The sequence below is a fragment of the Alosa pseudoharengus genome, unplaced genomic scaffold (assembly GCF_046254945.1).
Source record: "Alosa pseudoharengus isolate Yale_2024_CS ecotype anadromous, Long Island Sound unplaced genomic scaffold, YU_APseudo_1.1 YU_APseudo_1.1_scf_12, whole genome shotgun sequence".
Taxonomy (NCBI): domain Eukaryota; kingdom Metazoa; phylum Chordata; class Actinopteri; order Clupeiformes; family Clupeidae; genus Alosa; species Alosa pseudoharengus.
Genome location: NW_027468587.1, coordinates 11,095,177 through 11,111,703, shown reverse-complemented (window position 1 = coordinate 11,111,703; position 16,527 = coordinate 11,095,177). Strand labels below are relative to the sequence as shown.

Here is a 16,527-nt window from a genome sequence, read left to right as displayed (position 1 = left end):
CAGATGGCGCAATCCAAGTCTTAATCACATGTGCGTTACGTCATTGCGGAGCATGTTTTAACCCAGGGCCTTCCTAATGACTGCTCTTTGAGTCATAGCTCTCGTCTCTAACCGTGTCTGTATCACTGCCAAGAGGCTCTTTGGTGTGGTGCAGACTGTGCTCTGTGTCTAGTCAGCACTTTCCTTCGATCCTCAATGCCTAGCATCACTAGAGCAAAGTGGATCAGGCCTGACAACATAAAGAGATAGGAGGGGGGAGTTATAACTAAATCCACCTGTTTTTTGTCCCACCTGCCACCCCACCATCACCATCACTGCCACCCACCATCAGCCACACACACACACACACACACACACACACACACACACACACACAGATACGCACACACACAGACACACAGACACACACACACACACACACACACACACACACATTTCATTAATGTAAAGTTGAAAAAATTGCCCTTGAGGGTTTGGAAATCAGGAAGGAATCAAGATCTGTGTCCCATTATGCATGATTTAGTGATGGCTCTGGGAGTCAGAGCCATGTTTTATTAATCCTTCATGTTTAAGACTCACAGCTAAGGAATTACATTCCTTTGTTTTCATTAAATTTCCTCTCACCACATGAAAGATAAATGTAACAAAGGATGAGGTACAATATTACTTATGAATAATTATACAGCTCTTAAATATTATTATTAAATATTATATATTTAATATCATGTGATTTAATATCATGTGATTTAATCTAAGTAGATTTCTTTCCTGTGCTCTGATGTTTGCAATCAGCCTTTTGTGAAAAGCCTCTGCTGTGTTAAATTATTATGACCGCCGCGCAGCGAAGCGGCAGTCATATAGGTTTAGTCAGATTTTTTTTTTTTTTTTCGCATGGCCAATTTTCCGTCAAGGATTCCTGGGACACTGAAAGACCGGGGTGCACGAAACTTGGTGGGCATGTAGCCCCACAAGGATAGCATGGAACCATTGTTTTTCGTTTTGATCTGTAGCCCCCCCGCTGGACTGGACCCCCGAAAGGAGGGTAGGGCGGACACAGTTTTCTTTGAATATCTCGAGAACCGTAGGGTTTAGGGGGACCACCTTTTTTTGTATGTTGATCTTAGGGGGCCATGTCAACCCATTCCATAACCACTCATTTCATGTATAGCGCCACCTAGTTAAAAACAGAAAAAAATAAAAATGAGGTGTTGCAATCGCAGGTATCTGTGACCTAATATGGTCAAAACTTATTTTTGTGGAAAAAATGTGCTGGACTGGGCGGCGGTCATATTCTGTACCACTCTGCGGTACATCTAGTTTTAACTCATTTGCAAAGTGAAACTAACTTCACCGTGGTCTCATAGTCAACGACAAAACAGTTCTACACAGTTAATTACTTTCACTAAGTTGTCTGGGACTGCTTGCTAAGGGTGCTTACATCTCGTGCGTCTTCAGCTGTGCCTAGATGCGCCTTTCGCTATAGACCAGGTTTTTTCTTGGTCAGTGGCGTAATGATTTTTAGAGGGTGAAAGATAGCGATTTTTGGATCACGCGCCACACATCTGGACGCAAGGCTTAACAAAAGTGAAGCGCATAGCGCAAAATTCAAGTGTAAGATAGGAATAAGCTTTGTGTCACGATAAGAATAAGCTTTGCGCTGTGTGTTGATCGTCAAAATAGGGCCTATTAAAAATAGAGTCTAATTTACCGTTTCTTCTCCTTTAACTATAGACACTTTCAAAAGAGTTCCATTATCAGCATCATAGTTGGACCCACAAGGCTTCCGTTATAACATTCCATATGTTATCTTAATGCAGAGGAAGTAGATTGGGAACCAAATAGAATGTTCAAGCATTGTTTTTGTTTTTATTGTTGAAAGGGTCTATAAAGTGAAGATTTCTCTCCATATCAAACCAGTTGTAAATATTTCCCTGTAGACTCTCTTTCTCTGCAGTTTTCAATGAATGAAGAAGCTAAAATGTTTCAGTTTATTAGTACTGCATTAGGTTTCTATTCACTCCATTACAGCTAATAATGAATAACCTAATGACCAACACGAGTACAGAGACAGCCTAGAATACAGGATGTCCACACACACACACGCACACACACACACACACACACACACACACACACACACATACACGCATTTATTCAAATACCCAGCTCTACCTCAGACGCTCTTGACTAGGGGGGACTGGTTGAATCTTACTATAACTCACACACACACACACACACACACACACACACACACACATAAATATGTTTATGCGCCCTCATACATACTAAGCTGGTTTGTTGCTGTTCTATGGGCAGAAAAAGGCTATTGCATGGGCTCCAGAGTATAAAACTATTTCCAGCTCCGCCCCCCTCCCCATCTTTCCTCTCCAAAAAGCAATAAATAAGGAAGTAGTGTGGTGGTGAAGGGGTGTGGGGGTGGGGGGGGCTCCTGAGAATAGCCTCCTGATGGGTAGTGCTGACACCTAATCTCAGAGGAAATCTCTGCAGTGAGATCGATGGGGGCACTGGGCAGTGGACACAGGTGCTCTAGTTGGGCTATAAGGGCCTGCTCAACAGCCACCCGTGAGCGCTACTGTTTGCTATTTTTAACCAACACTGTCCGCCGCAGGAGCATTTGTCTTCACGGGGCTGCAGCAGCTGCTTTGCATGCTATTCTCTAATCAAAGAGATGGAGGTCAGGCAGGTACTGCATGTGCTTTAGAGGCTACATTCTCTCATCCGTCATGCCAATGGCAATGGGCGGCCATTTGCCATGCAAATTGATTTATTGATTTCGTTCAGGATGATTTATCAAAATTAGAATCAAAATAGATAATGCATTGTTCTTGCTCTTGACCTTTACTGTGGAACCACACCCAATTTATATGGAATGGAATAGAAATGGACATGGAAAAAAACACAATGTGTGTGTGTGTGTGTGTGTGCGTGCGTGCGTGCGTGCGTGCGTGTGTATGTGTGCATATAAAATGTGACGCTCACCTGTCTTGCCAACACAAGGAGTGTGACAAAGAATATGAACAGAGACACAGAGCCCATGGTCTTCAGGTCCTTCAAGACACCAGGCCTATAGGAGAGCACAGAGTGAAACACACACACACACACACACACACACACACACACAAATGGGCAGATATTAGAGCTACAATATATATGACTTCAAGGTGATTGGCTGATGGCTAACCAGCATAATGGATATGATCATTTCTTACTTTCACGGACAATAACTCATTTTGTCTTGTCTTTGAGTCTTTTAGCACAAAGCTATAATCTAAGGCTCGACAATCAGACATCAAGTGATAAGGACAGGTTGTTGAAAAGTCTCTCCCTCCTTCCTTCTCTCTCTCTCTCTCTCTCACACACACACACACTCATCAGTAGTGTTGTCTTGCGTAACACACATGCTTTTCAATGATGCACAATTACACAAATACACAAATACACAATCACAGTACAACAACAGATAGATCCATTGGTTGATTGATTGATTGATTGATTGATTGATAGCACATCTGTCTCTACTGACCTGTCCAGCACTTCTGTCTGGTAGAGGAACCTGCTGTATTCCTCCAGCAGGGCGGCGTGCGTGTGCAGGATGATGGTGTTGTAGGCGATGACAGCGGTCAGCATCATCAGCGTCTTCAGCTCGTAGTTGATGCGCAGGAACACTGAGCAGGAGATCAGGCCCAGGATGCAGCAGTAGATGAAATACTGGCAGGGCACACACACACACACACACACACACACACACACACATACACACTTAGTGTGTTTTCTCTTTCAAAGACACAAAAGGTCATATTAACGTTTATACTAAAGTATTCATGGAGCGAGCAGTAAGCGTAAAATTGGTTGATGTTAATGTTCAAGGACAAATAGGGCTGTCATATGACTCCTTTATGTAGTATTCATCCACCCTTTAGACCACACTAGAGCTACACACAGTAAAAACTAAACACCTCAGCGAAGACTGTTACACCAAAACAATGCCTTTTCCCATCAAGGAAATGGTTGCCCTTGACGCAATCTACTAAGCTTCAGGCGTGTGAAACTTTTCTCCTTCACTTTTCTGCCAGCGACCAACACAGCACAAAATCATTTGTAAGTTCACCTCCACTGAGGATGTTTAAAGACTCCCTTTTCAGGAGCCATGAGAGAGGTTTGATGAGAACAGAGCCATTACACTCACAGGAAGGTAGAAGTTGTTCTTCTCTATGAAAGGCACTGGTGGCCCATCCAAGTAAATGTTGGTCTCGTTGGAGATATTGTAAACAGGGATCGGAGTGGTTGGGTCCTCATCCAAAAAGAACTGTGGAAAATAATGAAACAAAAATTGCTGAGTAAATGCAATTAAAGTTCTATTAGTTAAGAAGTAATGAAAGCAAGCAAACTTAATTTCAACAGACAATATTTTGAGCTCCACTGAGCCTTTAAATAAAGTGGGCCGTCATCGTCACATCCTCCAGATAATTGGTCCAATGTGTTCTATCTCCGGGAATCGCTGTCAGAACAATATTTCACTTCTCCATTTTAATGAATACAGTAACTCAACAGCCAGCAGCATTTCATCACATTAAAGGTTTGGTTCTCCACTGCTACAGACTTTTTTTCCACACTGTTCATAAACTAATCCTCTGCATACTTATTCAGATAAGTTGTGAAAACAGATGTGTGAATGTTATATCACTGAAATAAAATAAGGAATGCTGTGGGCAATTCACTTTTAAAGTTTACATCACCAATAATTTAATAATTAATATATAAGCCAGAAAAGCATTTGTGCTCTTTTCCAGCGAGCGAAGTATAATTAGATGTGGACAGGGTGGAGGAGGAGGACACAGAGGCAGATGGTGTGTGTTTGCTTATCAGGCCTGGCACACACAGTAAACACCACGCCAGCGTGAAACACACATACAAACACTTGTCTGGCCCAACTAGGAAAGACACTTCACTTCCACAATGGAAAAGCAATCAGGGACGCAGTCGTGTATCTAAGTGTGCAGGTCTAATTAAAAGTTGCTGATGCAAAACTTCAACAGAACTTCTCTCTTAGATCTTAGGCTATTCATCCCAGACGTTGGGCAAGGATCTGCATTGCATTACTCCAAGCCATAGCAGCAAATGGGATGTTCAGCTTCAGCACCCTGACCAGCTGTAGGCTTGGCTTTTGTTTACAAATACTGACATATGTCGCGCGGGACAGGAGACCATGCATGGAGGAGCTTCCAGCCAATCACTGCGAGCCCTTCTGTTGTGGCTCCACCCACATACCATGTTGAAGACGGCCATGACTAGGATGAGGGCAGTGGTTGCCATGGTGAGGGTGATCCGGGGCCAGGGCTTGTTGGCGATGACTCCGGACGACCGCAGGAGCCAGAGCCAGGAGGACGAAGAGGTTTTACTGCAGTGCTGAGGGAGAGAGAGAGAGAGAGAGAGAGAGAGAGAGAGAGGGAGTGAGAGAGTGATGAGGGAGAGATGAAGGAGAGTGAGTGAGAGAGAGGGAGTGAGTGATGAGGGAGAGATGATGGAGAGAGAGAGAGTGAGTGAGAGAGAGAGGTGAGGGAGAGACAGATGAGGGAGAGAAAGAGAGAGCAGAGAGAGGGTGGGGAAAAGAGAGAGAGAGAGAGATGGGCATTAAAGGGCAGACAGGGATGAAAAGAGGAAGGGAAAAAGAAAAAAAGAGGGGCAGAGTTGCAGCGGGGGTGAGGGAAAGGAGAGAGAGGACATATCCAAAATAGATAGACATAGAGAGATTGAGAGAGAGGTACAGCAAGAGGGAGATAGGGAATGAGAAAGAGAGGGAGGGGAAGAGAGAAAGAGAGAGAGAGGTAGAGAGAGGTATCCATCAGTTCTGCCTCCTGTGTAAACGGTGTCTGGGTCACTACACACAAGCCTCTAGTAAAATCCCATGAGTGGCCTCACCGCTGATATGATAGCATACAACTGCCAATGAGACATCAAAGCACTTCAAGCACTCAGAAACAGGACCTCTATTTGAACTCTCTCACACACACACACACACAAAGTACAAATACATATTCGGAGGTCTACACAACCAGTTGTTATCGCAGTACATGGCATGAGGTGTACACGTATACTATTTCGTATCCAGCAACTTGCGCTGTTTGAGCTAAGTTGCAAGTCCAAAACATGTAGCCAACCATACTGTATTTCATATGGCCCCAGAGAGCAAGCCTGGTAATGGGCATGTGAGGAGCATCATGGGCCCTCGGTGAGGAGCATCATGGGCCCTCAGTGTCTCTTACCATGAAATGACCTGTGAAGCAGATGAGCAGGATGAGCGAGAGAAGCAGGAAGGCCATGCCAAACGAGACCCCGAGGGGCGCCGTCCTGCCAGAGAGAGAGGGGGAGAGAGGGAGAGAGTGGGGGGGGAGGGGGGGAGGAGAGAGAGTGGGGAGTGAGAGAGGGAGAGAGAGAGAGGGAGGTTTAATACTCATCATTACATAAACCATTGTCTAAAAAATTAAAACATAGAACATTAAAAAAACACTAATGTCTGACAAGGCTCACACCATTACATTACAGCTTAAGCCTCTCCTCCCGCACTTTAAAAACCCAGACATTCCCAACTTCACCATGGAATGTGAGAGGGAGGGAATAGGCAAACAAGACACAGTTCAAATCAGACTCGTGACATAAAACACTACACCTCACTACACTTTCCTTGAGACACAAGGGACACAGAAAGAGAAAATCTTTTCAGGTCTGAATGACATATTCATCTTATTTAGGGTTGCAAAGGGGCGGAAAATTTCCGGTAAATTTCCGGAAACTTACCGGAAACTTTCCATGGGAAGTTAAGCTGGGGAATTTTGGAAATATTCTAAATTGGAAACTTTCATGGAATTAAAGGAAATTATGGGAATTAATGGGAATTTACGGGAATTAACTGGGAATTTTTGGTAATTCCTACTGTTTCATATACAGACATTAACATTTTGTTTCGTAATAAGCAATATGATTTGTTTGTTCGTATTTTCGCTTAGCTTAGCATACAAAGCTAGCTACCACGCTAGCGGGAATCCCATTCTCTGCCTATGGTTTACTAGCGTGCTAAGCTAGCAACACTGAAACCACTAAACTGCCCAAGAGACACCACGCCACTCAACAAAATCCAATTGGTTGGAACATTGACTGACTATCATTTTGTTCAGTTAGAATCCCAGAAAATGGTAAAACAAATACAAATATAATGACACAACATACCACCCAAACCAAACCTTAAGATTATGTAAATTATATATAAATTGTCAAGCTTAATCAGACAGATTAATTGTCCCATTACAGCTTATGCAAAATGACGTACACCCATTTGAATGAGGACAAAAGTGACGACAAGCCCATAACTGGGGAACTCTGTTTGCAAACTTCCCCCAGTTTCACACCAGTTATTCCCACATGAGATGACATTTTCACTGGGAATTTATTTCCCCCCGGAATTTATTTTCCCCATGCACATGAACGCACCATAGGTTTCCTTTATGTAGCCTATGCTGATTGCTGTGTCCATGGGATTGTTGTATGTGCAGGGTAGAAATTTGACTGAAATTGCATTCAATCAGGTTGTTTTAACTAATATTATTCTGCAAGATGGGGTTTTGTCCACTACATTTAAGTTCCCTGTTATAGACTAACTTGCCATATTAAAAATTCCCAGTTTATTCCCATTAATTCCCGTTTATTCCTGTTAATTTCCGTATATTCCCGTTAATTCCCATGGAAAGTTTCCAACTTTGAAAATTCCCAGAATTTTGCAACCCTAATCTTATTAAACATATATATTTGTATTCATATCCAAGCATCTATCCATCTGTCTATCCACCCTTGTGTTAGTCCATCAGAGTCACTTTTTTACACGTAAGATAAACATTTCTACACCCACTTCCTTAAGTGCTCTCATAAAGGCTTATGTTTCCCCCCAGCTGCTGTGCTCCTCCAAGGAACGACGTCTGCCGTCACCACACCCACAGCAATCCAGACTATTGTCATCTGTGGACCCCTGATGGTTGAACGACCTGCCAAGTCCCATCAGAGTAGGGGCGCCCTCCCTGTCTTAAAAAAAAACTCTTGACGACCCAACTCTTCTGAGGGTACCTCCTCGCTTCTGATAACCTCACACACCTGATGCGTCCCTACCGTGCACTTCATTCTCTTCCCTCCTCTACCTCCTTCTTCTACAACCTCCCTCTTATCCCTCCTCTACAGTGTACCTCCTTCTTCTTCTCCTCCTACCACACTTTGACTAGTACTTATTGTAAATAAATGTCAAATGTACATTTCCTAGTGATATGTTTGATGTCTGGCCTGGCCTGGGGGTCTGTGCCTCACTGCTGATAATATTGTTTACACTTTGATCCACCAGATCTTACAAATGTGCGAGATCATAGTATAGCACAACACACACTTACTTTGGCAAGACCAGGATCTGGACGATAAAAATGCAGAAAAATATGAGGCAGGCACATGTTACGTAGTACTTGAAAGCTGGTAGAGTGGTTGCTCTGTACTGTGAGGGACAAACATAGAACACATTTACTTTGTAGACTTGGAGGGCCAACAAGTTCATATTCACATGTCACATGGACTAGTGTGTCCATCAGAGACATACAGTACTCCAACTGTCTATCCAGAACTTACATCGACAACTGCTTCAGATTGCATGCTTCAGATTGCATTTTGCATCATTCTGAAGCATGTCTATGAGTCAGGAATGCTCTCTGTGCTCTGTATTTGTGCTTAATGCAAAATGATTAAACCTATGAATTTATCAGTTTCTCTGATGCTGCTATTTATAGGTATGTGAGTAAAATTAACAGTTTTGTTTCATTCTATCAACTACTGACAACATTTCTCCCAAATTCCAAATAAAAAATATTGTGATTTAGAGCAGAAAATGACAAATGGTCAAAATAACAAAAAATATGATGTGTTTTCAGCCCTCAAATAATGCAAAGAAACCAAGTTAATATTCATTTAAATAACACAATACTCATGTTTTAACTTAAGAAGAGTTCGGAAATCAACATTTGGTGGAATAACACTGATTACCGGTATACAACAGTTAGAACCTGTTCCGACTATTTATTAATTTCTGATTGGACGAGAGGCATTCCATGAGTCATCACGAGTGGGAGAATCCCAGCACAACCCCACTCAAGACTTTTTACTAGTACTAGTTTGCTAGTAATTACTCTGTGTATTGCATTGAATTATTCAACACAAACATTCATTCATGAAATTTTGTGAGATCATCTAAAGTGAGGACTTTTTATGCTGGCAACGCATTTACAAATGAGTTATAAAGGTTATATTTGCCTTTATTCATTTAGCAGACACTTTTATCCAAAGCAACTTACACATATCAATGAAATTAAAGGGCAAGGTAACAATGGTGGAAGCCAGGGCTTGAACCCCTAACTTTTTGGGTTACTGCATGCTAGCCCTGCTCCTTATTCTAACTTATGAGTTTACAAATGCTTAATAAATGATGAATTGTGTGTAGTTATTATAAAGTGTTAACATTATTTTTTTATTCCAATTAGTTTTGAGGTACTTCTAGCACTGTTTTGCCAGCTGGTCCCATTGCAAGAGGATAGTGATGATCACAGTAGTGGTTTTGATACTTTTCTTCGTTAAATAAGATTTGATTCAGGGGATCACCTAATCAGAACCTCATTAAGTAGAATGAGGTGTGCTTGTGTTGGAATTCAACAGACGCTGGAATGGCTGTCAAACATGTAGAGATGCTGATTTCAGAAAAATGTCCAGTGGTCTCTTAAAGGTAGGCTACACTATGCAGGTTCAGTTTTTTTTGGCAACTGTACTCCCTCTAGAGTTACAATATATTTACATTTTACTCTGCCGTTGTTTTCGTGACTTGACTTACAGTATGTCCAAAGAGCTATATTTACTGACAAGGTAATGTTTCACGATTTTCGTGAGATTTGGCAGGCCACCGTTCTTGGAAGTTTCATTGTTGGTTTTCTCGGTAGCGACTCGCTACGTCTGTGCTGTATCGCTATGCTAGGTAAAAAATTGCCTATTACAAGTTTGTTTACCTTCGGAAAGGTAATATACTGTACTCTCTCTCTCCCTCTCTCGCTCTCTCTCTCTATATGTATATACAGTATATATACAGTATATGTGTGTGTGTGTGTGTGTGTGTGTGTGTGTGTGTGTGTGTGTGTGTGTGTGTGTGTGATAGGACATAATCAATTAATCAATTAATAATAATTGTTTTAGTTTTGGTGAGCGAATGGCATCATTAGCATACAGACGAGAATTGATTTTGGAGTTAGCCAGCATGTCCATATTATACAACATAATGTATTTAGGGTTGGACATGAGATTCTATGTTGGCTCTCAATATTCATGTAGAGCATGGGGCCCTATTATATGAACTTTGTAGTAGAGAGACTCGACAAACACAAATGCAATTGTGGACTGACTTGTAGGAATGGAACTGATATTTGTGCTGGAATTCATGGTGGACACCATGACATACCTCTTTCTCCAGTGTTTTGTTGTGGAAAAATAAAGATATTCGCTGAATGTCCTCAGATTTCAGCCACTGCCTGAAAAAGAGAGTTTCATTCAAGAAAAGAGAGTACTGATTGATGGGTTGGTTGGATAATTGTTTTTTTTGACAGACTTAATGATTCATTGATAATGGTTCATTATCTTCATATTGTTTATACTTGCGTAAAAGGAATAGAACTTACTTCTGTGAATTGATTCCATCAAATGTGCGAATCATTCTCTCATTAAATTCCTCTTCAAAGCGCCTCTTCTGTGACTTTGTTCTGATTAAAACAGGTAAAAAACTGTGTATATTGTGCATTTCTAATTACATTTAGCTTGCAATATATTTCTTCCCAACTCAACTCCATGGCAACACATCAACAATATAGTCTTCAGCACTATTAATAGAGAAATGCCATGGCAACTTCCTTTAAAGACAGAGCTCTCCAAAGCTCTCCAAAGCATAAGCAAGTCTAATTAAGGTATCTTATCTTCCATGGTTATGCATCTCTGCATCTTTTTGCACGTGGGCAAGAGCTGTTTATGGATACATCTAACAGTACACTGCCACATGAACATGCGCAAAATCCTGCATCAGTCTAAACTCTAAAAAAAAGAGTTTTTTTCTAAAAGGAGTGAGGCGGCAGTGAACGTGATAGGCAGATGAATGATGAGTGTTGTTGTGACACAGAAAAGCAGGGAGAACTCATAAGCACATTGGTACCTCTCTGTCCGCCTGCGGAAATGGTACTGTCCCATTGGCACATCCTGGATGAAGGGAAAATAGAAAGGGTGCCATGAAGAGTGAGGAGACAAGAGGCTACATCAGGCAGGATGAAACTGAATTGCAAGCATAGGCTAGCTACAAGGCTGCCCAAGAACTGTTTACTGTTTAATAAAAATGTCTTTTGTTGGCTCTTTTGATGATGAAATGAAAGGACAGAGCTTCTTCAGAAGCCTCATGGGAAGCCATGGCAAGCAAACAGGCCCTGATGAAAAGTCTCTTTATGAAACAGCTACAGGGAACAGATGCCACTGGATAGACTACATGCCAGATCAGGGCCAGATTTGGGCCTATACGAATCTAGTGCACTTCAGCCGGTGATGAACACAACACATTGTGCAATATGTGACATTAGAGTATCATTCGTTATTAACAGTAGGAACATAATTAATGGTTAGTTAACAGCATGGTTATAAACAGTAGAAACATAATTAATAGTTTGTTTATAACATGGTTATTAACAGTATAAATATAATAGTATATGGCAGTTAAATTGGCTGTCCTCATGGAGTAAACAGTAACACAAGACCAGGTAAGGTGACCATGACAACACTCACAGCAGTGTTGATCTTGCCATTCTCATTGGTCATACTGTCCCGGTGATGGAGATTGGCAAAAGGCTTGGCGGCGCCCCAGGACTCGAGGTAGCGGGTCATCCGGACCGACGCCCGCATCTTCGCCCCTTCCAGAGTATGCCGAGGCCTGTAGTGGTGCTGCGGGCTCCGCCTCTCAGCCTGCAAGTGGGCGGAGCCAGTAGAGAAAGCTGTCTCTCTTTGATGCATTTCATTCATTGCCGATTATTTAAATTATGGATAAATTCTAGACGCAGCGTGTTGCTCTTTAGCTGTAATTCTATGTGGTGAAAGAATAGAACATCATCTGCAGCAGAATCCTAAGACATCTTAGGACAATATTTATTTTAAGGACAGTTGTGAAAAAGTACACATTAGAGCAATGGTGTTTCATTTAAAAAAATAAGCTGCTAATTAAACATACACGTTTTGATGTTTTCTCTCATTAATCCATCAGCAGGTCATACGGAACACCTGCAGGTACAGACTAATAAGCTAAAATTCCTAACTTCAATTGCTTTTACTAACAGACTGACTGGCATCAAATTACATCCATGTATTAATTTATTTGTCCAAAATGTTTAACTATAAACATAACTAATACATAATGTCCTTGTTTAATTGTAACCACACTAGTGTTACATATCAGATGCTTGCTACTAGAATCAGGTTGTGTGGACACAGTACGTTGGCACATTATGTACACTGATTATTAATGGTTTGTAACTTACTACACAGACATCACTATGCTCTGAGTAAATCCTCCAATGATTTCTCTGAGGAGAAGGTTATGTACCTTTGGATTGATGACAAGGTAGGTGCTGATGCCATGTTCCTTTAGGTAAGGCTCTCTCTCCTGCCCATCTCCTGCCTCCACCTTGTAAGCTCCGTTCAAGTGCTCCAGCGTGACAGAGGTGATGTGGACACGCCTGAACAGACATGTCATCACCATCCCATCATCATCATATGTCACAATTGTCACATCACCATCACAGAAACATCAGTACCATCACATTGTTATCACAGATAATTGAGCATCGTCAGATCAACTTCATGAATAAGTGAGTACTGTCAAATCATCACATATACATCAGTACCGTCACATCATCATACGAGATACAGCAGTACCATCACATCATCATTATAGATATGACAACAGAAGACTGGTCTATTTTTCAAATGTCCACACCACATATGCACTGCCCCCACATCGAGTACAGTCAGTTTTCATTGACTAAGGTGAAAGTGTAGTGTTGCATGCCACTTTGCAAATGTTCCACAACTGTTCCATGTTCTGTGGGTGGTGGTGGCATAGTGGTTAAGGAGCTGGGCTAGCATGCAGTAGCCTGAAAAGTTGTGGGTTCAATTCCGGGCTTCCACCGTTATGGCCTTGAGCAAGGCCCTAAGTTTGTCCGGGGACAATGTAGTCCCTTGTACTAGAATTGACATATGTAAGTCACTTTGGATGAAACTGAAATTTGGACGGTGTCTGCTAAATGTAAATGTAAATGTTCAGTGTAGCCTGGCCTGAAGCATGGAGTATAAAGTGAGCCACATCATAGAGATAACTTACCCAGGTACGCCTCCAGCCTCCATGTGATTGGCCAGTGTCACATCATGTGACCAGACATCATACTGCCATTTCTGCAGGCCAATGACTCCACAGAGGACGTTTCCTGAGTGGACGCCCACACGCATGTTAATGTCCACCCCTGTGGCATCCCGTACCTTCCTGTCAGGGAGACGAAAAGATTCACAGTTCAGATTTACAGTGACATAAAAACATATTTGAACGTGTTTTATACACAGAGATCATCAAAAAGCTGTATACTGGGCGGTGTTCAATTGGATCTACTATAATTTACTTATAGTGCGGTAAATCTTTATTTTCTATTCATGTTTGCGGTTGCTAATTAGCGTGTGGCAATTATTTTGCATTACAGCCCATTGGTCTTGATTATTAGCTCATTTGGCATATTGCTAAGGGGTTCTTAGGTCTTGACACTGGGGAATAAAGCAAGTATACTACAGTAAACCGTTATTAATATATACTACAGTATATGTCAGCACCATCACACTATCATCACAGATAAATCAGAACTGTCACATCATAAAATATATATCAGTTCTATCACATCATTATCATAGATATTTCAGTACCATCACACTATCATCACAGATAAATCAGCACTGTCACATCATCAAAGATATATCAGTTCTATCACATCATTATCATAGATATTTCAGTACCATCACATCATCATCACAGATGAGGGTTATTCCATATCAATTTTGTCCAAACAGTCTCCTATGTCTTATGACTATCATATGGAAATGTCCACTGAATATGATAGAATCTAAACAATCTTAAACAAAAACAAAAAAGTGGTACACATAAAATATTGGCATTTAGTGCAATTTTCAAAAAACAAAAAAGTGGTACACATAAAATATTGGCATTTAGTGCAATTTTCTAGTCCGTGTCACACGGACTAGAAAATTGCACTAAATGCCAATATTTTATGTGTACCACTTTTTTGTTTTTGTTTAATTCCTCTGCTTTCTCAACGAATCCTGGTCTTGACACTGGGAAATAAAGCAAGTAAAACACATACTACTGCAATACTGTATCTTGTCATAAAACTGAATCCTCCATAGCTCTTGCTGGCCCACTGCAATTAGGCTAATAGCAACCCATGAGGAGACAAACAGCTGCATAGAGAAACAGCAGTAAGTAGCTGCAGGGCACTAAAGCAACTTCTCTCTGATCCAAGTCTAGATTACTGTGTTGGTCTCTGATCCAAGTCTAGATTAGTGTGTTGGTCTCTGATCCAAGTCTAGATTACTGTGTTGGTCCTCCATGTCTGGGCTTGTTTCTCTCCTGTTCCAGGGCCAGGACCCCGACCACAGGCTAAATGTGAATTAGTGAAACACACTCAGCACACAGCGACCACACAGTGAGGTGAAGCACACACTAATCCCGGCGCAGTGAGCTGCCTGCAACAACAGCGGCGCTCGGGGAGCAGTGAGGGGTTAGGTGCCTTACTCAAGGGCACTTCAGCCATGCCTACTGGTCGGTGTTCAAACCGGCCACCCTCCACTTACAAGTCCGAAGCGCTAACCAGTAGGCCACGGCTGCCCCTCTGTGTCACCACACAGAACATTATACACACAGAGCAACTCTTTCAGAAACTCTGCAGGACAACTTGGCTTTCAAACACGAGCAGTGGTTTGTAATGGATGTCTGGCAGAGCACAAATAAGCATTAATTATGCAGGATACACACTTCAGAGACTGTTTCTCAGCACTGATTCTCATTCGTGTTGCCAAACACACTATCCAGTGAGGCTGCAGCGGCAACCAATCTGGTATTCCCAGGCAGCAGTCCTGTCTTCCAGAACAGTCTGGGTGTAATGAGACACGCCAGTGCCACTCAGAATCTGTGTCTAGCATTGCCTGTGATTAGCACTGACTCAGAAAACTAATCTGGCCTTGATATGGCACAGATAATAACATGCTTCTCAGCAACAAGATAATCTGGACTGTCAAATGTATCTCCCCGTGCATCAGTAGCCTAATGCACATACACATACAATAATTGTGAATTGTTGGAGTACTTTTCATGCACTTATCTGTAAATGATATTGTATTTTTGCACTTCAGATGCTATCTGTACTTTATTGGCTTTGTATCTGTACTCTGCCTGATGGCAATAAAGTTGAATCTAATCCAATTTAATCTAATCTATGCAATATTCCAATCTGGTATTTCTAAACAGTAGGTCGTCTTAACTGCTGGCCTTCAGCTAAACCTAGACGAGGCAATGCATCTGGTGTGAATCCATGTTGGATCCCGGCCGGGCACATTCCCTGCAGCCACGCAGCACCTGTGTGTGGAGGATATAGCAGGATTCACTGATGCGGAGCTGATTTGGTATTCCAGGCCAGCAGCATTGCTGCATTGATAGCTGTGGAGGGGATGCTGCTGGATGTTGACCCAGAGTGGCATTTGTATTCCAGAGCAGGCCAGACAGGCCCTTAGCGCTGCAGAGGGACATCCGTCCCAGTCGCCCAACTCCCTACGACAGCAGCGATAAGCACACACACACACACACACACACGCACCTGACCCTTCCGCACCTGACCGTTCTGCAGATGACCCTTCCGCACCTGACCCTTCATCAGTATCACACAGCTTGAGCACATTGCTGGTCTCTTCACAAATCTCAGGCATTATGTGTATTACTGTATGCCTCCTCCTCAAACCAATGTGCTATGCATTCAGCAAATGTCTAAATCCCATACGCTGTCAACAGAATGATATAACTACAGCCTCCCCGCTTCATTTGTAGCCTTGGACAACCTCTACTTTCCTTCAACTCTCCAGTGTTCCTTCCTAGTGCTGTCCAACCCAAACTAAAGGCCTGTTTTGGATCACTGTAGTAACACCAACCCAGTGTTTACTTAACAGGGAAATGTGTTCAATTTCAGCATGCCACACCACGCTCCCCCTTAAGCACATTGTCAGTTATAACAGTCAATCTCCAGGCAACAGCATGCGAGTACTTAGACCATGGAAGCTTTAAAAATGTTAAAAAGCAGTAGAAAAGGT

At 42.1% G+C, this 16,527-nt stretch overlaps 1 protein-coding gene across 1 annotated transcript in view; it reads right to left on the bottom strand.

The window, feature by feature from the left end:
* Positions 1-16,527, bottom strand: part of adcy2a (adenylate cyclase 2a) — an 85,211-nt gene that overhangs the window by 8,296 nt on the left and 60,388 nt on the right. The window contains exons 8-19 of the mRNA XM_076279407.1: positions 13,490-13,648; positions 12,713-12,845; positions 11,902-12,078; positions 11,285-11,328; positions 10,761-10,841; positions 10,544-10,616; positions 8,448-8,545; positions 6,285-6,369; positions 5,290-5,427; positions 4,208-4,327; positions 3,545-3,729; positions 3,001-3,085 (exon numbers count right to left, since the gene is read on the bottom strand). Of these exons, the coding sequence (XP_076135522.1) occupies positions 3,001-3,085; positions 3,545-3,729; positions 4,208-4,327; positions 5,290-5,427; positions 6,285-6,369; positions 8,448-8,545; positions 10,544-10,616; positions 10,761-10,841; positions 11,285-11,328; positions 11,902-12,078; positions 12,713-12,845; positions 13,490-13,648 (1,378 nt within the window). The remainder of the gene's footprint in view (positions 1-3,000; positions 3,086-3,544; positions 3,730-4,207; positions 4,328-5,289; positions 5,428-6,284; positions 6,370-8,447; positions 8,546-10,543; positions 10,617-10,760; positions 10,842-11,284; positions 11,329-11,901; positions 12,079-12,712; positions 12,846-13,489; positions 13,649-16,527) is intronic.